This window comes from Antechinus flavipes, chromosome 2, assembly GCF_016432865.1.
Source record: "Antechinus flavipes isolate AdamAnt ecotype Samford, QLD, Australia chromosome 2, AdamAnt_v2, whole genome shotgun sequence".
Classification (NCBI taxonomy): domain Eukaryota; kingdom Metazoa; phylum Chordata; class Mammalia; order Dasyuromorphia; family Dasyuridae; genus Antechinus; species Antechinus flavipes.
In genome coordinates this window covers 18911748-18936967 of record NC_067399.1, presented here as the reverse complement: position 1 = coordinate 18936967, position 25220 = coordinate 18911748, and the positions used below count along the sequence as shown (strand labels likewise).

The following is a 25220-nucleotide window of genomic DNA, read 5'->3' as shown; positions in this document are numbered from 1 at the left end:
CTTTTTTCTATATTCCTTATGTAATCAAAGATTCTAAAGTGTCCATTCTAGGCTCTCCCATGCAGGTGGTTTCTGTCACTGCCAAGTAACATTTGCTCCATGAATACTTCTTTCCTTTTTTGTCTTATTCCTAAAACAATTCCAATTGCCATAGGTGCTAGGAAGGATAATGACCCAGGGTGGCCCACATTCTCTGATCACATTTTTCATTATTTGGCCTCCCATTGACCTATACCCTCCTGTGGTTATTTTTCTTTTCCTATTTTCCTCCCAATGTCCTCCCTGTGTTGGTGCTCTCCCATTCCCCGAGGTTCCGGCTGTATTCAAGGAATCCAAGTATGTATCTCCTAATGTAGCATGAGTAGAATTTTTAGATACCAAATCCCACAAGTCACTGCCCGAATAAGGTTTCCATTTCTTTCTCAGACCATCTTTCTTTACCCATAGGTACATTTATCAGTGGAAGTTCCTCCCACTACCAAAGCAAAACTTCCTTCCTTTAATTTTCTTTTCAACCCTCCCCCCCCACCTCTTCCTCATCTATTCCCCTATAGATTTTTCTAATTTCTAATACCATAGGGGTCCCTTACCTTCATCACTAAGTCTTGATTTGACCTTGATGATTTGCATCCTTCTCTCTATCCCCCTCCTCTTTTTTCATGTATCCCCCCATATTATAATGTGATTTCAAAAAATCATTGACTCACCTGTAATAAAAAGTATTGCCAGGTTCTGTCCACAATGCTTCCCACCCTGTCTCTTGATATTTCCTCCACTAGAGTTTTGCTTTGCTATTGGTTTCTCCATTGTTCTGATAATACTGCTAAAATCTTTGCTGCATTTGTTCACTCCCTGAATTTCTATTGTTTAGGTTGTTAAAGAAACAGTCTCTTCGCCTCTGGTTTTCTTTCTAAAAATGTTTCAAACACTTTTTTGCTCTTGAACATTCTTTTTTTTTTTTCATTGATGAAATGAGCTCACTTATTACATTTGGAGGCCACGTTCCTTCTGTTGTTACTGATTTAACTTTTGATATATCTTCTCAGAAGCCTTCATTTCATATTTTTTAACATTATTTTTAGATTCTTGGTGTCCTAGACCATGGAGACAACTGAAGTTGCTTTATCTTTAAAACATAATTTATATTTTAGGGAAGTTTGAGGGTCAGGAGATGCGAGAAAATGCGTAGTTGTCCATCTTGTTGCTCATATGACCTGGAAACTTGTCGATACTTGTTATTTTAGAAAAAGAGATGTTTGTTGAGTCATGTTGTCAAATTATAAACAGGTGCAGGTGTTCCTATCAGAGCATTGGGATGAAATATAGTATATTAATAATTTCCTCTTTATATCTCTTGTTAGAAACTAGAAGACATGAATCAAAAGAAATATATCGAGTACTATTTGGTTCTGGATAATAAAGTGGTGAGTATTCAGATAAAGCAATGTTCTGGTTAATTCCCTTATAAAGAAAATAATTTACACAGCTCCTAAGAGAACAAAGGGAAAAGTGTTGTTTGCCTTGTTAAAAGGGAGAAAGGGTTCTGTGTCACCTAGGCACCAATTGTTCTAAGGAGATAAAGGTCAACTTGAACACTGAGCTGATAACCTGGAGTCAGTGTACTTTCCTTACATCATCTATGGAACTAGGAAAAACAGGTGGCTGATTTTTTTCAAACTCTCATTTTCTTTTTCCATTAATCTTATATTTTTTGTTGCCATTATATTGATAGATATGCACTCTCATTTTCTTGTTTGATTTTTCAGTTGGCAATGGGCCTCAATGCTGTAGATTCAGATTTTCAATTACATATTTGAATTGTCTGTACAATGTATGATTTATATACATTTATGATTAACATAATATATTATCATAAATGTAAACTTAATACACATATAACATATGTATGTACATATATTCTACTATATATAGAATGTAATATATGCATATATAACATATATATGTATATAATGTGTACATAAATACACAATGTATATGTGTATATACCTATGTTAATGCAATGTATGTGTGTGCATATGCATGTATATATGCAAACACATACATATAGCTATATACAGTGGTGAGATGTGGAGCTCTATGATTTCAATAGTGTGTATATGTAGTTATTTTTCTTTAATATGTGGATGAGTTATTTTTCTTTAATATACAATCTTCCATAATTCCATGAGAACTGAGATGATAAATGGGTTGCTAAAGAGTACACAACCAGGATCTTTAGAGAGTATCTTCATCTCAGGTCTTCCTATGTGCTAAATCAGTCCTCTACTCACTAAACCACGTTACCTCTCCAATCAATTAGTTAATGATTGGAAGAAATTACCTAACCACATTAAGGAATTAAACATGCAAGGAAACATTAATATGTGCCTCTTATTTTCAGTGTTTGCCCTTTTCTCTTTCATGTTGTTTCAGAGTAAGACCCATCTACCTAAAACATAGATTTATAACTTGAAGGGACCTCAGTATTCATCTAGTTAAACCTTTCTTTCCATAGATGAAAAACCTAAGACTTGAAAAGTGAAGGAACTAGTCCAAAATCACTTAGATAGCATGCCACAAAACTAAGGTTTGGAGCCAGTCCTACCAATTCCAAACACAATTGTCTCTGTCTCTATCTCTGTGGCTCTCTCTGTCTCTGTCTCTCTGTCTCCAACTCTACCTATTTGTCTCTCTGTTTGTCTCTTTCTCTCTATCTCTGTGTTTCTCTCTCATCTCTTTTTCTGTTTGTCTGCAAGATGCTGTCCCCACAAAAATTCCCAAGTCATTTGTCATCTGTCTATCTGTCTATCTCTGTGTTTCTCTCCCCTATTCCTTTATCCTCATTCTCTGCCTCTCGACTCCTCCAGATCTTTTATCTCATCCTTGGGAAACTTGAAGCCCAGAAGACTAAAGTGCTTTGTCCAGGAGTATTATAGTAAAAGCAATGTGGAAATGTAGCATTTCAGAGGCAATACTTTGCATACTGCCCCATACTGGGGAATTTTAATTAAATTTCATGAGACAAGTTTAAAGATTGTGAAAGAAATTTGAACACTATCATAAGGTGAATTCAATAAATTCAACAAAGATTTATAAAATGCCTAATATATGCAGAGTATTAAAAGAAATCTTAAAGATGGTAGAATAATATATGATGATAGTCGAATTACCTAAGTTTTTGTCTTCTCTTTGACATCTCCTACCTGGGTGACCCTGGGGTAACCCTTGGACCTGAATGTGATTCAGAAGAACTATGATACTCCATTAAGCCTTAGGCTGGTTTCCATCTGAATGAGTGGAAAGTGGTATCATGTAACAGATTTAGCAACCTGATTAAGTTACAGATGTCATGGTAGAAGTTTGAGATATAAAGAGAAAAAATTATACAGTCTCTCACTTCAAACTATTTATAATATTATAAGACTAGATGAGGGATAAGTGGATGGATAGATAGATATGTTCATTTAAATCATTTCTTATTCTTTGGGACTGGCACTTCCTTGGTAAGACATTGGAGCGATCTGCCATTTAATTCTCTGGCTCATTTTATAGATAAGGAAATTGAGGCAAACACGATTAAATGATTTGCCCAGCGTCACACAGCTAGTGTCTCAGGACAGATTTGAACTCATGGCGATGTATCTCTATTCATTACATCATCTTGTTGCCGATAGATGGCTAGATAGATAGATGATAGATGGATGGATGGATAGATAGAAGTATATGTAGCACAAAGTATGGTGTATTGAGTCCAAAGGAAAGATTCAGATAAAATGTTCTAGGAAAATTTGAGGAAGAATCCCCTTTCCCTCATAATGTTATCATTTTATTTCTATTGAAACTGACACTCTTGTTCATTTTTTTTTCAGTTCCGAAAGTACAACCGAAATCCAGAAGAAATAAGGCAGAGGGTTTTTGACATGGTCAACTTTGTAAATATGGTATGATTTGTATTATTTAAGTCAAAATGAAAGCGGTTTCTCAGGGCATTTTCAGGGATTCTCAGAAAGGTTAGGGATACCCATTATTGCCGTTCACCTAAGGAAAACAGAATGAACATATTCATCATCATATGAACACTGATAGAGAGGGAATTTCTGGTTTATCTTATACCTATTGCCTCTAAAGGACACTTCCAGTTAATGTTATTGTTTGAATCCTGGTTTGAATCCAAGCTTGGCCTTTTTTATCTTGGATATTTGCTACTTTCCCAGGCCTCAGTTTCTAAAGGAGGAATGTAGAATAGGATTTTTTTAAAGTTCTGAATCTCTTTTCTTAAGTCTTAAGCAGCCATGGTAGTATTACAGTGAATTCAGAGTCAAAGAGGCACAATAGAAACAGCACTAACTCAGGAGATGGAGGAACTTTGTTGAAATCCTGCCTCTGATATTTGCTATTACCTGTGTATCCTAAGGTTCTGATATTCCTAAGGTTCATTTCAAGTATAACTCGAAATTTTCATGACTTGGGTTCATAATCTGACTTGAATTCTCATTATCAGCATAATCTGGTATAAATTACTTGAATTTATTAGGCTTCAATTTCCTCAAATGAAATAATTGGATTAGATGACATCGAAAGTCTTGGCTAACTCTAGATCTATGACCCGAATCCTAGAATCTGACCAAAGAGTAAACAAAATAATTGCTTAGAGTATGTATCTTACAAGGATGTATGGAAAGATATACAATTTTATAATAATCTCTGCAAAATTTTGCAAATCTGAATAACTACTCTGTTATCAGAAGTTTAAATTCCTTCGTTCTAAAGTGTGTTTTCTTTTGACAGCTGTATAAAAAGCTCAATATCCAAGTGGCTTTGGTGGGGATGGAAATATGGACACATGGAAATAAGATAAAAATAAGCCCTAATGCAAATGTGACTTTGGAGAATTTCTCAAATTGGCGAGGGGGGATTCTCCCTAAAATGAAGCGCCATGATGTTGCCCAATTAATCACGTAAGTTTCGATTGTCCACTGCATAAACATGGCTGCCCAAGGCATCTAGAAAAGAAACTTGCAAAAATCTTGCCCAAAGAGGTTGTGTTTAAATGTTTATAGACAGTATTTAATGTCTTCAACAGGTAAGTTTGAAAGGGTCGCAACAACTACTCAGTCAATTAACTCTTTGTTATCTGGATATTTGGGGAATATCTGGATAATTTAACAATTTTCACTTTTTCATAATAATTATGTAATAAGTATTGGCAATTTTATATAATTCTAAAGTTTACAAAGCAGTATCACTCTCTCTTTGTATGTGTGTATTACATGTTGAATTATTTATACATGTAAAAAGAAAAGAAAGCTATTTGTAATAGTGATTGTATGTAGTCCTCTCTATTCCTGATGGTATAGGAAAATAGCTAATTTGTGTCATATTTGTTGAGTTCAGAATATGAAATAAAAGAAAAAAATAAAGGGAATGTTCTTGGCTGGGAGAAAACAAATTAGTTGGTGAGAACCCAAGTCTTCAAATTCAGTCATCTGGCACATGGCTTTCTGAATTTTTGCAAGGAAAGAAAGCAGTTAGCTCATTGAAACCTACTCTCTAGGTCCCTAACTTACTATAAATTTAGAGGATGGATTGAGGAAGGAATGGTTCAGGGTCTTAAAAAAAATAGTACGTTAACTTTTATGTTTTTTCCCCTCCCACATAAATGCAAAAGGGTAGTTATAAAATGTTTCTTTCCTGTACTGTGAATCTATGGCTTCTTCTGAATGTTCGCTGAGTCTTGGATTTATGGATGCATTTATCAAACACATGAGTGGAGAGTAAGAGGGAGTCTGGAATGGTGTGAAATGCCCTGAGTTAAAGGAAGCTTGGGCTAAAATTCTACCTCCAATACTAAAATTTAGCACTTATTTGGAAGATGGGCATAATAATACCTCCATAGCACTGACTTCCCAAGTTTCTCTTAGAAGCCAGTGAAATATGTTCTAAGCTCTTAATAAATATTAAAGAGCTAGATATATTTCCACTATTACATAGGATTCAGAAATATAATTACATAAAAGGCCTCCAATTGTGGGTGCTTTTAGCTATAGAAATACTATTGTTATTGAGGCAGCTAGATGGCACAGTGACTAGAGTGCTGAAACTGATAGTCATTTAACTTCACAGAGTGAGGATAATAAAAATACTTACATCACAAGGTAGCTGGGAGGTTCAAATTAGATAATTCATACATACACACAGAAACATGTACATGTATATGTATATAATTAAAACCATTATATGCTTTAAAATGCTATATAATGGTTAAAGAGGGAGAGGAGGAGGAGAAGGAGGAGGAGAAGGAAAAGAAAAAATAGGAAGAAAAGGAGCAGGAGGTGGAGAAGAAAGAAGAAGAGGAGGAGGAGGAGAAGAAGGAGAGGAAGGATGGATGAGGAGGTGGAAGAGGAGGAGGAAGAGAGGAAGAATAAAATGATTATCATGTTTCTCTTCTTTTATTGGAGAGATGGAGATTAATAAGCGTGGAATGTTGCACACATGTCATTGGGTAAAATCTGATGTCCTGATTGGTTTTAATTTTTATTTGTTTTTAAATTAAAGATTCCTTGGAGTGAGGGAGATGCTCCCAGAAATGGCTATGAAGTTTATTTTTATTATATTATATTGTAATATTATATATTATAATATTATATGTTTATTATTTATTAATATTATGAAGAATATTATTAAATGTTAAAAAGATAGAAGAAAATGAGATTCTGGAAAAGTTTGGAGGGAGAATTTCCAATTATCCATAGAATGCTAGTTCCCTAAGGGCAGTCTTTCTTAAGTAGCTGTATATTATGTAGAATGTAGTAAGATTTATTGAATTGAATTGAACTGAATTGTTAAAAAGAACACTGGGATCACTGAGGTGTAAAAATAGGGAACATTTTCTAGGAAAGTGAATTTTCTCAAGAGGAAATCACAGAAGGAAGCAGCAAGGAAGCTTCTTTTTGCTGGCCTCTGTGCTGACCACTTCTTCATTGTTTCATGAGGCTAAAGATTTACTTACTGAAAATGTGACATTTTCACTTTTTTTTTTCTGAGTGACTTGGGGTAAAGTGACTTGCTCAAGGTCACATAATTTTTTTTTATTTCAGTGGGATAGACCTCAGTGGACCCATTGTGGGCTTGGCATTCATGTCAACAATGTGCTCTCCATACCACTCTGTTGGCATTATACAGGTAGGCTGGAAATAAGCTGGGGTTTTCTTCCATTTATTATGTAATCTTCCTTAAGACAAAGAAAGTGCATGTAGAGACTATGAAGTTGTGTACATTTGTTTCTCCAGTTCATAAGGACTAAAGAAGCTCCACAGAGACCAGAGTATTTGAGTTGTGTTAATACATTTCCTGATTTTTTTTTTTTTTTTTTGCTTTCTTCACTGGGAAGATCCTTTCCAGTCCTGTCAGGCTTTCTGAGTAACAGGGGAGGAAAGAATTATATCATATTCCATGCCTTAGCTTCAACAAGGTCACAGCCTCATCAATGTGATCTTAGAGACCATTTTGTCCAAATTCTTCACTTTCTAAAAGAGTATTCTTAATCCCTTACGAGATTTACCCCATTTTGCTTAATAATGGACAGGTATACAATCTCAGGTCTTCTAATCTCTTTGCAGGAGTCATACTACTTCCTAATGAATTATTCATGAACCAATCCTAAGGAATCCATAATATAGTACAGTAATAATAACAAACACTTTGTAGTACTTTGTATTTTGCAAGTTATTAAAGGTTTACCATAAGATAGCAATGTACTAAGCACTAGAAGTATGATACTGCTCTGGGAGTTTACAGGTTGTTCCCTTAGGTCCTTGCCCAAGATTCCAGAAATACATTAAGAACTCAGTCATTTGATTCTTGTTCCTAGTCCCTAAGATAGCCTAGCTGGGGGATACAGAAAATTAACCTGTCTTCCTGATGTTTATTTTATTCAATTTTTGTCCCTAGGACCACAGTTATGACCTCCTCAGGGTTGCAGGAACAATGGCTCATGAAATGGGCCATAATTTCGGAATGTTCCACGACACCTATGTGTGCAAGTGCCCTTCTTCAATATGTGTGATGGATCGGGCACTCAGGTGAGAGAGGCTTCCTTTTAGCACATCCCATTTTATATTTCTCACACATTAGGGGGTGGACATGGCAGATACCAACGACTGGTCCCATTTTTCATAATCTCGTAATGTTCTTCTCTCTCAAAAATATAATTGTTCTCTGGGAGCAGATTTCTTGGGGAACTTCTGGGGGCAGCCTTCATTTAGGTTCTGAGTAATAATCACCTCAAATACACCCAGCCGTTGAAGTCCAGTACTTTATTGTCTCTTCCAAAATAGCCTGGTTAGCTTTCCTTGCTTCTGAGAGCTCTTGTTGTTAGTCCTTTGCCTCTGCCAGCTTCAGCCTCCAGCTCTCTTTGAATCCTTCGTTCTGCCCAAATGAATCTTGGCTTCTCAATCTCCCAGAGTGCCCTTTGGCCCTGAGAGCTTCTTGCTTATATGCTGCACACTGAGTATACTCCAATCATTACATCACTAGGAAACTATTATTTGTTGTAGGATTAAATCAATGCTAAATTAGATTTAACCATTGTCTCCTCAGTTCCACTGACTTAGCTCCTTGTAAGAATTCTAAAACAATCTGATCAGAGTTTTTGATTTTCAAACCATATTCTGTGGCACACTTTCTGTCACAAGAAGTGGGGGCAATGGAGAGTATTTCTGATATTTTTGGAGGGGAATATTAAATAATACTGGGCTTTGAAGAAGGAATACCCGAGTTCCAATTGTAGCTCAGTTGCTTACTAAATGTATTAATCTAGGAAAATCATTTCCCTCTTTGGCCAATGTTGGTTTCCTAACCAACTATAGAATGAGGGGGGTTGGACTCAATGGTCTCTAATATCCCTTTGAATTTTGAAGCTGTCTACAATCTTGTGTTAGATTCTTATAGGCTCATTAAGCCACTTTGCTTCTCTGGATCACACTTTCCTTGTTTGTAATGTAGTGAGGGTCACACACATGGATATATAATCCTACTCTTATTTTTAATCCAACCAGCCTTTACATACCCAAAGACTTCAGTTCCTGTAGTCGCAACAGCTTCGAGAAATTTCTAAGAACAGCATCCCCAAGCTGCCTGAAGAACGTCCCTTTACCTACTGACATAATATCCACCCCAATCTGTGGGAACCTGCTCATAGAATCTGGAGAAGAATGTGATTGTGGATCCCCAGAGGTACTCAAAAACTCCTTCTTTTTTTTCCCGGACAGCGTTTCTGCTTAGAATTAGTTTTGCAGGGCACTAAGTAGAACACTGGACTTTGAGTCAGAAGATGTGAGTTCAAATGTGGCTTCAGATGCTTACTTTGCTGTGTGAATCTGGAGAAATCCTTGAACTCCCTTGGCCTCTTCTGTAAGGTGGAAATAATGATAATGTCTCCTTCTGAAGACTTCTGTGTTAATATCTTCAAAGTACTTTGCAAACCTGAAGGTTCTATATATTGTTTTAGCTATGATTGCTTTCTGTTCATACTGTGGGAAGACTTCTGAAAATGTTGACCTCATTATCTGGTTTGCTTAGGATTCTCATATTTTGTCTTCCCAATGGAATCGTCCTTATGAAGCTTGTGCTTTATGAAATTATGAAGGAGAAAATATCTTGCAGCACCCTCTCCTCCTTGCAGGGTTCCATTCTGCCCTATAGTCCCCCCAAGAGTCCTTGACCATGCTCAATTCTTGAAGCTCATAATAGCACTAATGTCAATGTCAATATTATTCTTATTAGCTAAAATATCATTATTATCATCTATAATAATGTAGACTTCAGGAGAGAAGAATAATTTAAATCCATATTATCTCCCTCCCATCAAGCATTCATCATTGTCACTGACATGTAAGCTACAGAATATAATGTAGCACATAACAGATGCCAAGTGGTTCAGTAGAGAGAGTTCTGGATCTCACAGCCTCAGTTTTCCCATCTGTACAAATGGACATGAAAATAAGCACATCTACTTCCTAGGATTGTTGTGGTTATCAATGTTATAATAAATGTAAAGTGCTTTGCAAATCTTAATTCCCTATTTAAACGTTAATTTAGTATGATTATTATTGAAGACAGACTAAACCTTTGGTTCTGTTTACATTTGGAAGTCACAATATACAAATTCCCTTCTCTACAACTTCACATCATCCAGGAGGAAATCTATCTATCTATCTATCTATCTATCTATCTATCTATCTATCTATCTATCTATATTTGCTGAGGCAATTGGGGTTAAGGGACTACCCAGGATTACACAGCCAAAAGTGTTGTGTCTGAGACTGGATTTGAACTCAGGTCCTCCTGACTTCAAGACCAATGCTCTGTCCACCGTGCCAGCTAGCTGTCCCAAGAAAGGCATATTTAAAGAATCATGTGGAAGCACTGGATGATTTAGTTACTTATTCAGTCAGTCAGCTAATTTCAGAGCCATGATCTGAACACAAAGCTTTCATGATTCCTTATCAGTCAAACCACACAGTGGTTCTGCAACTATCTCCCCCAGTCAAAGCGGGCATATCACCAAATCTTCCCCATGTTGGTGGGACTTTTTCTTCACAAAAGTGAGGGAGATATAGAGACAAAAATAGATTGATCATGTGATTTCTTTCAGGTAGGGAATTTCAAGATCAAGAAAATCCTACCAGTGTAAGTCAGGACCTTCTCTTCAGTTTATAATCCAGAGAATCTTAAGGAACGAACCCATTTGCAAAGTAATCATGGCTGAAGTTAATATATCAGTTGAAGATTTGCAAACAGCTTCATATTGTTTATTTTCTTTGATTCCTCACAAAAGTTCTTTTCTGTGCTTTAATCATCCCATTTTATAAATACATATTGTGCATGTTTAAGTCAATATTGATTGAAAGGAATTCAATAAGATTGTGTAGGAACATGGAATTAACTAAATAACTAGGAACAGACATAGATTGAAGGGACCATAGAAATCATTCAATTCAACCTCTTCATTTTGCAAATGGATAAACTGAGGCCCCAGAAAATTATTGATTTCATTGATTTTTACTGATTTAATTGGTAATAAAAGTAATTAGTAATAAATATTTCCTCGATGAATAAGCCAAATATTCTGCTTAATTTTGGAGAAGAGAGTGGGGTAGGAAGGGAGAGTTTATATGAATAACAATTTAAGTCCTGGTAATAGAAGTAATTGAAGGAGTCTGTTTAGGTAATTCAGTTGATTTTAATTCAATTAAATAGTAATATATTGAGGTAGTATGGAACAGAGGAGAGCAGGCTGACCTCTAAGCCAGGAGAACCTGGATTCAAATCTAACCAAGGCTGGTACATACTGCTTGTGTGACTGTGGACAAGTTCTTTAACCTCTAAGCAATTCTCTTGGAGCATTATCTGTAAAAAAAGTGTCAACATGCAGTGATGGAGGGATTTTCTTCATCTGAGAATAACCTGTACATATTGAATCAAATATTTCAATAATATCTTATTATATGACAAGAGCCATAATTAATGAGATGGATAGGAGAAGAATACCAATAAAAACAAATAGATAAAAATAAATATAAATCAAATAATAATGGTATATATAATATTAATATATTGATTATATAATTATATCAATATTGAACAAATTTTATTATACTAGTTATATATTTCTATTAATATATAACATAAATGTATATGTATATTTATTTCAATTATAGTAACATGTTGATTATATAAATATCTAATTTATATTTGTTATATGCTTATATGGATATATAATATGAATAGATATATAATAGATATAAATAAATAAAATAGATATATAGTTCCTGGTCTCAATTATCTCTATCCCTCTCTGAGAATAAATGACTTAACAGAATGTGTTGAGGGGACTAAAAAAAAGCTGAAGCCATTGTAATGTTTTCCCTCGATGATCTTTTGCAGGAATGTACCAATGTTTGCTGTGATGCTGTAACATGTAAAATCAAGCCAAATTTTAAGTGTGCATTTGGAGAATGCTGTGAAAACTGCCAGGTAAGATGGTGATCAATATCCCATATTCGTAAAAATAATGAGGACAACAAAGTAAGCAATGATGATAATTATAATTAATATAACAAGAATAGCAAATGTGTGTTCAGAATTCTAGATTCCTTGAATCATTCATTGAAAGCAAAAGTCCACAGATTAAGGTGTTATAAAGTATGAAAAGAGCACACCAAAAAACCCCCCAAAAAACAAACAAACAAAAAAACATAAACAATTCAGCATCAAGAATCTGTTTCTCATTTGTTCCAGCTTGCATGTTCTTTGTTTGTGAGATAGAGATGATCAGAAGTTTTCCTGATCTTCCTCTTTCAGGGTATCCCTTTCTCTGATGTCTTTACCTCTCAAATGTCTGTGGTGAAATTTGTGATGGGTGTTGAAATGTTTATTTTGCTCTGTATGCAGAACAGTTACAGTCAATTATAGTGATCTAAATATGATGATGAGAGGATCAAAGAGCTGGACTTCCAAGGGACTTTCTTTGGTGACTGTCATATCTAGAGATACAGTATCTATGATTGAGGGGGTTACATCAAATGAAGGAATGAATGCAATTAAATAAAAATAAATTTTGTAAAATTTGTAAAATAGTTACTATGTGTCAGTATGATCTCTATGCTGAGTGCTGGAAATATAGAAAAGTGCAGAGAAACCAGTTTTTGCTCTCAGGGAAGTCATGATCTCATAGTAGTGAATGGCACAGGTATTTTAGTTGTAGGAATTGTATGAAATCAAATCAGCAGGGTGAACCAGTGAGGGAGCTAGCAAAGCTGAGAGATTCTTAGAGTGTAAGAGAGTTGTTTTGGCAGAGAACTGGAAAATATGCTAGGACCAGATTATATATGAACTAGAATAAACTGAATTTGCAATTGACTTCATTGGGAGTAGAGGATCAGAGAAGGGATATAGGTCTATGGATATAGAATATATCCGTGTGTGTGTGTGTGTGTGTGTGTGTGTGTGTGTGTGTGTAAGAAAGAGAGAGAGAGAGAGAGAAGAGAGAGAGAGAGAGAGAGAGACAGAAGGAGGGAGGGAGAGGGAGAGGTCTATCTAATATGTGTACTTTTAGATAGATTTATATTTAGAGAGATAGATAAGCAGATAGTAGATAGCTAGATGGATGACTAGGTAGATTGGTGGGTAGATGGTGGGTAGCTAGTAGTTAGATAAGTAGATAGATTGATAGATAGACTAGATAGGATAGATAGATCAAAAGACAGATTGATAGAAAATATGGTAAATAGCTAGAAAAATGGAATTGGTGGATAGTTGAATAAATATAGACTGAAAGATAGATTGACAGGTATTGGTCAACCTTCCATCTGGAGGAAGGGATGGGGGGAAGGAGGGGAAAAGTTGGAACAAAAGTTTTACAAATATCAATGCTGGAAAATTATCCATGATATATCTTGTAAATAAAAAGCCATAATAAAAAGATAGATTAATAGTTAGATAATATGGTAAATAGATATATAGATAGGATAGATAGATGGATGTCAGATAGATAGTTGGATGGATGGATGAATTGATGGATGGATGGATAGGTGATAGACAGGCAGGTAATGGATAGATCTGGATATGCAAAGCAGAACTGTATGATACTAAGAATGTTGGGCTTCTAATTAAGAGATACATATGTCTGAACCTTGTTTCACAGTTATTCCAACTGTGGAATCATGTTCAAGTCACTTACCCTTCCTCAGTCTCAGTTTCCTCATCTGTAAAATGAGGACAATAATTTTTATGGCACCTTCCTCACAGTTCTGGTGAATGGTTCAAATGGGATTAAATTATTTGTAAACATTATGTATGTGTGTGTGTGTGTGTGTGTGTGTTTATTTTTTTGCGTATGCTAAATTATTCAATTGAATTGTGAGGTGCTTACCTCAATGGAGAGAGTCCCCACAGTGCCACATCATTGATCTTTAAACTATTGAAAGCTTACAGGAAGAGTGTCCATCTGACAGGAATACTAGTTTGGCCCTGTAGATTTATTATATTATATTGTTTATATTGAAACCTCTTTGAATTTTTAAAATGCAACATATGTGTGTGTGTGTGTGTGTGTGTGTATTCATTCTATTACTGCTGTATATTTTTATTTCATTTCTTGGCTATATTGGTATATGGTTTTCTTTCTCTGGTGATCCTTCCATGATTTTGGTATTCAGACTAAATATCTCTTGATGGTAGGAATTGGGTGGAACTCCTTCGCTTCTTTCCTTTTGAAATTAGTGTTTATAGCTCGAGTCACAAACAGGATTGGCACGCCTGTTCTGATGAGTTCTAGAGCATCTCTCTTGACACTATTTTAGGTTCCAGATCCCTTAAGATTATCCTGCACCATGCAGTTATCAATGATGAAAAGCAGCAGAGGAGGTGGCAAAGTCACAAAAAATCAAAAGTGACAGAAGCAGGATTTTGACCCAGGTGTCTGTCCCCAGCTACAGCTCCCTCAACACTTCACCATGCTGATTGCTACCTGGGTGCAGGGTCAGAAATAGAGACAACTTCCTCTTAATTTTTTTTTAACTTTTCTTCTAGATAAAAAAGGCTGGAACATTATGCAGGCCGGCAAAAGATGAATGTGACCTGCCAGAAATGTGTGATGGCAAGTCTGGGACCTGTCCCAAAGATCGATTCCGAGTCAATGGATTTCCCTGCCAAAATGGGCAAGGTTACTGTCGGATGGGACAATGCCCAACCTTGCAGGATCAGTGTGTCAGTCTTTGGGGAGAAGGTGAGAGTTGAAAGACATTTAGGTTTATAACTTTGTAAAGTCTTTGAAGACAAGAATTCTTTTTATTTAGTCTTTATATACCTAGTGCTTGGTACACGATGTTTAATACACCAAAAGCAGGTAGGTGGGGCAGTGGAAAAAATATTCTTGAGTAAGAAAATTTAGGTTGAAAATCTAGCTCAGACATTAACTAACTAGCTGTTTGACCTTAGGAAAGGCACCTAAAATGTCTGTGCTTTAGTTTTTTCATCTAAAAGATGGTAATATGACCTTCCCTTCACCATTAGCACCCAAATTCCTCACCTCCAAAAGCACTTATCTCTTGGGTTGTATACTTTAATCTCTCATATACATTTTCTAGTAGATTATATACATTAACCTCTCAAGAATAAATAAAAAAACCCAAAGATAGTGATCATTATGTCTACTTCACAAAATTGGCGTAAGGATTAACTACGATAACATATATGTAAAGCAATTGCAAATCTTAAAGTGCTAGCTACTATTATTGCAGATATCTATTGATTTATTGAGGATGGAAGGAATAAGTATTTATTAAGTGACTATTATGTGCTTGGCACTGTCAGGAACAGTCAGACATGATTATAAAGACTGAACAATTGTGCTAAGCTCTTCTACAAATATTATCTAATTTGATTCCGACAACTACAGGAGGTAGGCACTATTATCATTATCCCATTTTACAGTTAAGGAAACTGAGTCACAGAGCAGTTAAGTGACTTGTTCAGAGTCATAGAGCTATTTAGTGGAGGAGTTTGGATTTGAACTCAGATTTTTCTGATTCTAGACCCAGTGCTCTGTATGCTCTAGCACCACTTAGTCACCCGTTGACTTTTGGTTCATAGTCATTGACATGCTGAAGTTTATATTACTCAGCTATTTTTACCACTTTACTCACTTATCTTCCCTCAGCCTCAGTTTCTTCCATATGTAAAATGGGGATATTAGTAACACCCACTAGATAATTTTGTTGTGAGGACCAAAAGAGACAATCTATGTCTCTTTTTAGACATCTTAGACATTTTAGACATTTTAGAAATCTTAAATTTCTCTATTCAGTTCAACTACTATGAATTTACAAATAGGCCAATTGTTTTGATATATGCTACTGACAGCTTGACTCTAGTCTTCTTAAATGTTCCCTAGTCTACACTGATGGTCTTAGGATCATATATTTCAAGCCAGAAAAGACCTAATAAATTGAACAACCTCTTCCTTTTTATACCTAAGAAATTGAAGTTAAGACAGATGAAGTAAAGAGGACAAGATCACAGGGCATGGATTCTCTCCACCTAATTTGAAGCCAGGTCCTCCTACCTGCAGCAAACCAAGTTGTCTTTTCAATGTAGTATGCAATCTGCCTCCCATTGCTAGGTAAAGAATAGTCTCTTTGGACTTCTAATGGCAATGGGCTCATACTTTCTTTCAGTGGCTATTTCTACACAGTTAGATAAATAGTGAAGACTCCAAACAGATCTTTCTAAATATTTAAATACTTAGCATTTCATTAAAAGAACATCTTGAAGAATCATTTAAATTCATATTTGGGCAAAACAGCTTCTTTGTTGTGGCAGAGAGGCTGATTTAGCTGCTCTCCTAGAGTTTTCTAATGTCTCTGTCTAACCTGGTTATATATATTATTTTTTATATTTAGTACAGCATACATCAATCTAGAAAGTTGGTCTCAAAATGAGGAAAATCAGTGTTTACAGCCTTCTCTTTTTTGAATTGGTTATATGACAAATCATGGAATCTCTCAATACTTTAAGTCAATCTCTAAATCTGTAAGAAGCAGAGAATGTACTGACTTACAATTATAGAGGGAGTTTCCACATCTGAAAGTTCTCTGTACCAATGGAATCATAAATCTGGTGCCCATGACCTTACTTAGTGCAGTGCCTATTAATACTCATATGCAAACACAAATACACACATACATACACATGTCAATAGATATACACACAATCTATGTACACACAAACGTGTGTGTGTGTGTGTGTGTGTGTGTGTGTGTGTGTGTGTGTACTAGCCCTCTAGGACCACTTTCTCTTTTTCATCATTTATAGATAGATAAGCTTCCCAGAAAGTAACTATTCCTCTCCACAGAGAGGAGTTAGAGTTTATAATACACTTTAATATGATTTCCCATCAAATTTTCTCTCCAATAGTGATCAGTTGATATTAATTAGCTTTTACAAAAAGACATATACTGAAAAGGTATCATAAGAACAGAGATTAAAAAAAATCTCTTAAACTTGGGCATATTCTCTACCCTGCACAGTTCTCTGAGAAGAGGGGAAGCTCTTCCTCTCTTCCCATTTATGCTAAAGAAGAGATCCACAGCTTCTGATTTAAGGAAGTCATTTTTTCTCTTTCCAAAATTCTCATGAAATAAAATAAAAATGAACCCCCCCCCCATGTCAAATGCCTTGTTAGCTCTGAATGTCAGTGTCATTGCAGAGTTCTGAGGCTACTTGTTCTTGCTATGGGGATGTTACTACCACCAACAATTCAAATCTTTTGACTTTTCAAAAGCCAGTCATACATATATGTACGAATAAGCACACGTATCAATATATTCCAGGCACTACATTGAGTACCAGGGATTAATAAGAGGGCAAAATTAATATAGAAATCTCATGACCCTTACTCTCAAGGAGCTCATGTTCTATTGAGGGAGATGATGTGCAAACAGTGTACATTCTGATGCTTTTTCCCCCAGAGTAAGGGTAGGGAGTTAATTAATTCCTTTTAGCTGTTGTTATTCTCTGGTTATAGATACAAGGGTCTTCCTCTAAGAATTCCTGAAATTTGTCTAGCTTTTGCTTATATGATCCTGTCCTTATATAAACACTGCTCAAGAGGTATATTTAATTCTTCCTGAAAATCCCAATACATTTCATAAACAGAGTAATGCAATTTAATCTAATGGTTCAGAACATTCAAAGTAGTATCCCTTTCAAAATGAGTAAGGATTTGCTTTTATCTTTAACTGAATGAATTCATGAAGCAATCAAAGTTGAGTTTTTTCTTTTTTCTTTTTTTTCCCTTTTCTTTTTCATTTTTGCAAAGACGTGTTTTCATCTGCAAGGAGTAGGGCACTTTGAAGTTTACATTACTTGGGCTTATATGTATAATACACATGTGCGCATGTAAACAATCTTTCTCCAAACTTGTCTCCCAATCCTGCATGATACCAGGGGCTCAAGCTGCTGAGAGGTCCTGCTTCGACATAAACAATGTTGGTTCAACTTATGGCTACTGCCGAAGGGTGAATGACATGCATATTCCTTGTAAAACAGGGTAAGGACCTTGACTTTTTCCATCTGCAGGTTCCAAGGATAAAGGCACAGTTGCATGGCTAGCTGTTAACTCTAGCTTAGCCCTTATTTGGAGAGAAAAACTTGGAAATCAGTCATATAAATGGTATTGAGAGGAGGCAAGTGGAGAACAAAGTTGGAAAGCATCACTTTCCTCTGTCTCATTTCCTCCTTGTCCATTCTGTGAATTCTTAGAGTATCTCATTTCTCATATTTTAACTGATTACTCTGTTAACTGGTGATATCAAACTTAAATGCATTAGAATTAAACTAAAAAATAACTCAAATTAAATTTAAAAAAATTAAAAAGAATTATAGTTTAATTCTTTTTAATTTAAAACAATATTGTATGTTTTATTGTATTTTTGTATTTTATTAAATCATTTTTAATTGCATTTTAATTTGGTTGGCCATACTGGGATATACTGAGGTAACATAGCCAATGACTTTGACACCTCAACTTTAAGCCATCATCTTCACCCTCTCTATTGCTAACACTTCATTTTTTTCTCCTAGGAGTTTTTTGTGTGGCAAGTTATATTGTTATGGAGGATCGGATGTTTTGCCCTGGAAGGGAAAGATCATGTCTTTCTTGACCTGCAAAACATTTTCACCAGAAGACAACAACCAAGAGGTTTCTATGGTGGCCAATGGAACCAAATGTGGAGACAAGAGTGTATGTTAACATTGGTGGTCTTGGCTCCAAGGAGTCTTTTGTTTCTTAGTTATTGGATTTATATCCACAAGCAGAATGGCTTGTTCAAGAGGGATAACGTTTCTAGGCGTGTATGTGTATGGATTGCAAAATGTGTGAATTGAATGATGAATCCACTGATCATACACTAAATAATGCACTTAAGTTTAATGTAATGAGTAATGGATGGAGAGCCAGCCTTGGAACTGACAGCCTGCCCTTATCATTTGCTATCTGTGTGACGCTAAATAGCTTATCTACCTTCTTATTTCTCCAGTCTAAAATTGTATGTTATAGAGATGGCTACTCACATTTCTGGAGGATATTTCCTCTTCTGGAGTTTTCTATAGATTTTAACTCTCAAATTTTATTTCCAAGACTTTATTTTTCCTCTGTTAGCCCAGAAAAGCTTCCTAATCAAGCCTCCCTAAACTTTCCAATGTAATGAAACCCTGTGGTAAAAGGAGTCAAGGATTAGTTAAAGAAGCATCAGGATTCCAGCCACCAATGTCAACCCTCCAATTCATTTTTCCAACTTAGTCTTCACAAGTGTGGAAACCAAACAAATACCCATCCATTTGTCACGGAATCTACAAATCTAAATCTTATTATTTTTCTGGAAGAAAACCAGCATGGAGTAGTGGGTAGAATTCTAGAAGTGGAGTCAGGACTTAGGATTGACATTCCACCTTGCACACTCTAAAGAGTTTTGTAAATTTGGGAGTGTTACTTGAATGCTTTTGTCATCCACTTCCTTATTCTACACAATTAGGGAACTGAACTGGGTGATCTTTAACACTTGTTATAACCTTGTTATAATTTATAATTGTTATAGTTTATAAATACTTGTTATAATTATAACCTTGTTATAATTTATTTTCCTGTGTGCAAGTCAATGAAATACATGCTCTTTACTGAATCCAGAGTCAAGAAGACTAGGGTTAAAATATGACTTCAGAGATTTACAAACTAGTAAAGTGATCCTGGGCAAGTCAGTTAATCTATCTCTGCCTCAGTTTCTTCATGTGTAAATAGGGGTAACAATAGTATCTACTGCCCCTAGTTGTTGTGAAAATTAAGTCCCTATTTTAAATGCCTACTATCCAGTAGAGGCTACAAAAACATACAAATTAATCTGCTCTTAGGAAATTTATAATCCTTTTTTTTTTTTTTGGTAGGGGCTGTAGTCAACACATTTTAAAAATAAGATGGGAATGTATACGTGGTTACATGAGGAGAAGGGAGGGTCCAAGAGTGATCTATACCATTCACCCTCATGTTGAAAGTTGAGATTCTTCCTCTTTTTTAAAATAATAGCTTTTTAGTTTCAAAAATTTATGCAAATATAATTCTCAACATTCACCCTTGCAAACTCTTGAGTTCCAATTTTTTTCTCCATCCCTCTCTTCCTCCCATCCCTTCTCCTAGATAACAAGTCAATATTTGTTAAATATGTACATATTTCTATAATTATCATGCTGCATAAGATAAATCAGATCAAAAAGGAAAAAAAAATGAGAAAGAAAGCAAAATGCAAACAACAACAAAAAAGGTGAAAATACTATGTGAAACTCACTCATCCCCATAGTCTTTCTGGATGTAGTTGGCTCTTTCCATCACAAATCTATTTGAATTGACCTGGATCAAAAGATCCAAGTTCATCAGAATTGATCATTGAATAATCTTATTGTTGCTGTGTACAATTTTTTCTTGCTTCTACTCACTTCATTTAACATCAGTGCATGAAAATCTCTCCAGACCTCTCTGAAATCATTCTGCTGATCATTTCTTACAGAACAATAATAATCTATAATATTCATCTACTGTAACATTCCCAATTGATGGACATCCACTGTTTCTAGTACCTAGCCACTACAAAAAGGGCTGCTACAAATAGTTTTATACATGTCGGTCCTTTTCCCTTTTTATGATCTCTTTGGGATACAGGCCCAGTAGAGACACTTCTGGATTAAAGGGTGTGTATAGTTTGATAGCCCTTGGGGCATAGTTCCAAATTGCTCTCCAGAATGGTTGGATCAGTAAAAGTTGTGATTCTTTTAGAAAATAATTTTTCTGGGGATGTTGAACTGAATTGAAGCCAGATGAGAGTGGTCTTATTCCTCTGTATTTTTTTTTCTCCTACCCATCCAGGTATGCATCAATGGAGATTGTATAGACATCGAGGATGCCTACAAGTCATCGAACTGTTCTTCAAAGTGCAAAGGACATGCAGTAAGTTCAAATTATTGATTCCTAAAACTTCCTGAATCCCAAACAATTTTAAGTCACTTTAAGCTAATTCAGCAAACATTTTTTTAATGGTTACAGCATGCAATACATTGTGTAAACACAGGGGGAAAACATGCTCCTGGGAACAGTGTATAGAATGCCAGCTCTGGAGTGAGAACCTAAGTTCAAGTCCAACCTCAGACACTTCACTTACTAACTGTATAATCCTTGACAAATCATTTAAACCTAATTGTTTTGCAAAAAATAATGCTTCTTGCCCTCAGCTGGCTTCTATTTTACAAAGAGGTGGAATAGTCGTGGTATAAGACAAGGAATGCATATAATTAAAATTAGGCAATATACCATGATAAAAAAAATATAGAGGGGGAAACATAATTTTAGGTAGGCCCCAGGAAGATCATTGATCATGGAAGAAACAGGGAAAGCTTCCTGAAGGAGGTTTAGAGTTTGGCTTTAATAGTTGGGTAGAAATTCCGAAGGTGTAAAAGAGAAGGAAGGATGTTTCAGCAAAATACTAAGAGTTAAGAAAGCTTGCAATTAGGAGAATTTGGGAGGTATACAGGGAAAAGTGATATAATTTAGTTGAATGATAGAAGGTGATTTTTAAAATTACATTTGGAAAACAAAGGATCATAGGACAATGACAATTGACTATAAAAATAAGGGTGGGTTTCTCAATTGTCATTTCTCTTCTTTTTTATTTGTCAAACTAAATGAGTGGTTTTTGGATTGGAAAGGGGAGAATTAAAAAATCTCTATTGGGAAAGCAATATGGAAAGAATACTGATTCTGGAGAAGACATGAGTTCAAATTCTTTCTCTAATGATGACTACTTTGTAACTTTGGATTAATCATTTATCTTCTATGGATCTCAGTTTTCTTCTCTGTAAAATGGGAGTTGGTCTGGATGGATGAGAACTCTTCAAGTCCTTATCCTGGGATCTTGGGAGTAGACAGAAAAGATAAATAAGGAATAATGAGATGATACATAGCTTGGTCTTGATTCAGTTCATATCACCTGACTGAGATGAATTCTAATCTTAGGATATCAAAACAACAATAGCATTAGTTATCATTTCTATAGAACTTTAGAGTTTTCATAGCACTTTAGTTTCCTGTTCCATCCTCACCACAAATTTGGGAGATGGGTTCTATGATTATATCCATTTTACCTACGAGAAAACAACTTGAGACCAGCTAAATGGTGTTCCCAGAATGAAAGAGCTAGTATGTGTGAGGCAGGATTTGAACTGGAGTATTCTAACCCTCTAACAGTTTTACCATACTAACTCTCTAGAAGATGGGATTTAATAGAGGTGTATGTAAATTTTTTACAGCCATTTAAAGCTAATGGATATCTAATTATAGGAAAATACCATGCACTCTTCCTTTTGTAGGTGTTCTAATGAATTCTAGGTCACTATAAATCCATAGTCTGTTATATTAAGCAAGGGTGAATATAATCTAAGGCTCTATTTATAGTGAGGAGGAATGAGGAGAAATCATAAGGATGAAAACAACCCCATTTAGAGAGAAGAGCAATGAATTTAGTAATTTGATAATTGTTGGATGATTAGAATGATCCTGGCTGTTCATGCTCCTATTCTTTTTATTTTATTTTATTTAGTATTTTCCCTAGTTCCATTCAAAATAATTTTTTACATTTGTTTTGAACATTTTGGAGTTCTAGGTTCTCTCTCTTATCCCCATCCATAATTAAGAAACCTCATGTGCAGTTATGGAAAATATTTCCATAAAAGTCAAGTTGTGAAAGAAAACATAAATCCTACACCCCAATGAAAATAAAAACCTTCAAGAAAAACTTAAGTTAAAAAGAGAGAGATAGAGAGAGAAAGAGAGAATATGTTGATCTGTATTCAGATACAATCATTTCCTTTGGGTATGGATAGGATTTTTCCTCCTGAGTCCTTCAGAGTAGTCATGGATGATTGTACCCTTGAGAATAACAAACTCATTAATAGCTGGTCATCCTAGAACATTACTATTATTTTGTATACAGTACATTTCTCTTTGATTGAGATTATGAAAAACTTTCCAGGTTCTTTTTTTCTTTTCTGAGAGCATCCTGCTCATCATTTCCCATAGAACAATAATATTCTATCGCAAACACATACCACAGTTTATTGAGCCATTTCCCAATTGATGGACAGCCTCTCAATTTCCAATTTATTTTTGTTGGGAGAAGAGATATGATCCTGCCCTTTAAAGAGGCAGCATAATAGAAAAAGCACTGGATTTTGGAGACAAAGACCTGGGTTCAAATCTCTGTTCTGTCACTTGTACAACCTAAGGCAACTAATTTTCACCATCTATAAAATAAAATGATTGAACTAAATGATCTCTCAAGGATCTTCCCTGTTTAAATCTATGATCCTATGATCTAATGCTTGGTTGATAATAATCTCTCAGAAACCAGAAGTAATGTGAATGACCTATTGACTGCCAGGGAGGGTAATGGAATATCAAACAGGACAGCAGCTGTCATTGATCCTTTTGTTAAAATAGCCAATAAGTAACAGAAACTATGAGGGATATTAATAAATCATATCTCTTCTCTTCTAGGTCTGTGACCATGAGCTTCAGTGTCAGTGTGAAGAAGGATGGCTACCTCCCAACTGTGACAATTCCATCATTGTTTTCCGTGGGTATTATTAACTTTATTATTGTAGTTATTAAGTTGTGACTATTCTTCTCCATTCTGATTCTTCTTTGGAGAAGTACGTGCTTGGCTGGGTATTCATGTGTGTCTTTAAGGCATACATACTAATCAAGTAAGAATTTAATTGGTTGGCCTTTGTAATAAATCAGCTTCACAAATAATAATGATACTTTCCATATTTTTATAGTACTTTTAGGTTTGCAATGAGTTTTACTCACTACTGCTCTGAACCTCAAGTTTCTAAGCATGTTGGGCAGAATGGAGTCAGCTCAATACCATGTGAAGGGCAGTGACAAATATATTTGTCACTGCTGAAACCATTATTGATGAGACAGAGAACAAAACCAGAAATAAAATAATTTTTAAAAGTTTGTTAAAGTATCTGTAGGATGAGAGTAAAAAAAAAAAGGTGGCTCACTCTACCTGAGTGTCTGTAACTTACATATCATATTAAATTCAAAAAAAGACACAAGGAAATAGTTGCTGACTGACCAATGCAGAAATAGTTTCCAGAAAAAAAAAAATGTGTGTGTGTGTGTGTGTGTGTGTGTGTGTGTGTTTCTTGAGACTTATATTAGGAGAAAACTCCATCTATATCTTGCAATAATCTTCAATATGACAAGGTTTCTAGTTAGGATGACATATCCTGAGATAATCATTTTAAAAAGTTCAATTAAATTATAAAAGTAGATAAGATTCTTAGTCAAATAACTAAGTCAGAAGAGACATCTTTTCACTATTCATCTCAAAAGCTCTATAGAATCCTTTTAAGAAGTGTTATGGATTAGACTAATGCAACTCATAATCTGGAAACAAATTGGGTAAGCATCAAAGGCTATAAGTCAGGGACTGAGACTTGCACAAGGAAATAAGTATGCTATGCAATACAAGGAGATTTTTCAGACATTGAAAGCACACACATAGGCCATAAGTATCACAAAAAAGTTTTTTTTAAAGACAAATTCATAATTTCATGATATATTCAATGTCATAAAATTTGACAAAATTTAACCTGATTATCTTAATTTTGTATAATCTAATATATCTCCTAAAGAATCTAGTTAAACTATTTCTATGGATAAACTAATTTCTGATTAAACTATATTAAATCAACTTATTTATTTTTGGATCTTAGCCATCCCGTGTAGCTGCATGATAGATACTTAGAGACATTTTCTTTTATGTATTTACTTAATTTTTTGAGTTATGATGCTCCAATCCCTCCTTTACTCATTGAGAAGGTAGGGAATATGATTCCCAATATATTTTTGAAATCATGGAAAACATTTCCCCATATTTTTCATGTAACAAAGGTAAGAAAAATAAAGAAAACGAAAAAAAAGATTAACTCAAAGTTCATCAGTTCTCTTTTTGGAGGTAAATAACATTTTAAACCATAAATCCTTTGGTATTGTCTTAGATCATCATCTTGATTGGAGTAGCTAAGTCTTTCATAGATGATCAACA

The 25220-nt window shown here is 35.1% G+C and overlaps 1 protein-coding gene across 1 annotated transcript in view; it reads left to right on the top strand.

The window, feature by feature from the left end:
* The window catches only part of ADAM28 (ADAM metallopeptidase domain 28), an 83852-nt gene that overhangs the window by 42098 nt on the left and 16534 nt on the right, over positions 1-25220 (top strand). The window contains exons 8-19 of the mRNA XM_051973506.1: positions 1362-1424; positions 3870-3941; positions 4789-4958; positions 7098-7182; positions 7951-8081; positions 9057-9234; positions 11947-12036; positions 14593-14788; positions 18010-18112; positions 18646-18805; positions 20975-21055; positions 23657-23735. Of these exons, the coding sequence (XP_051829466.1) occupies positions 1362-1424; positions 3870-3941; positions 4789-4958; positions 7098-7182; positions 7951-8081; positions 9057-9234; positions 11947-12036; positions 14593-14788; positions 18010-18112; positions 18646-18805; positions 20975-21055; positions 23657-23735 (1408 nt within the window). The remainder of the gene's footprint in view (positions 1-1361; positions 1425-3869; positions 3942-4788; positions 4959-7097; positions 7183-7950; positions 8082-9056; positions 9235-11946; positions 12037-14592; positions 14789-18009; positions 18113-18645; positions 18806-20974; positions 21056-23656; positions 23736-25220) is intronic.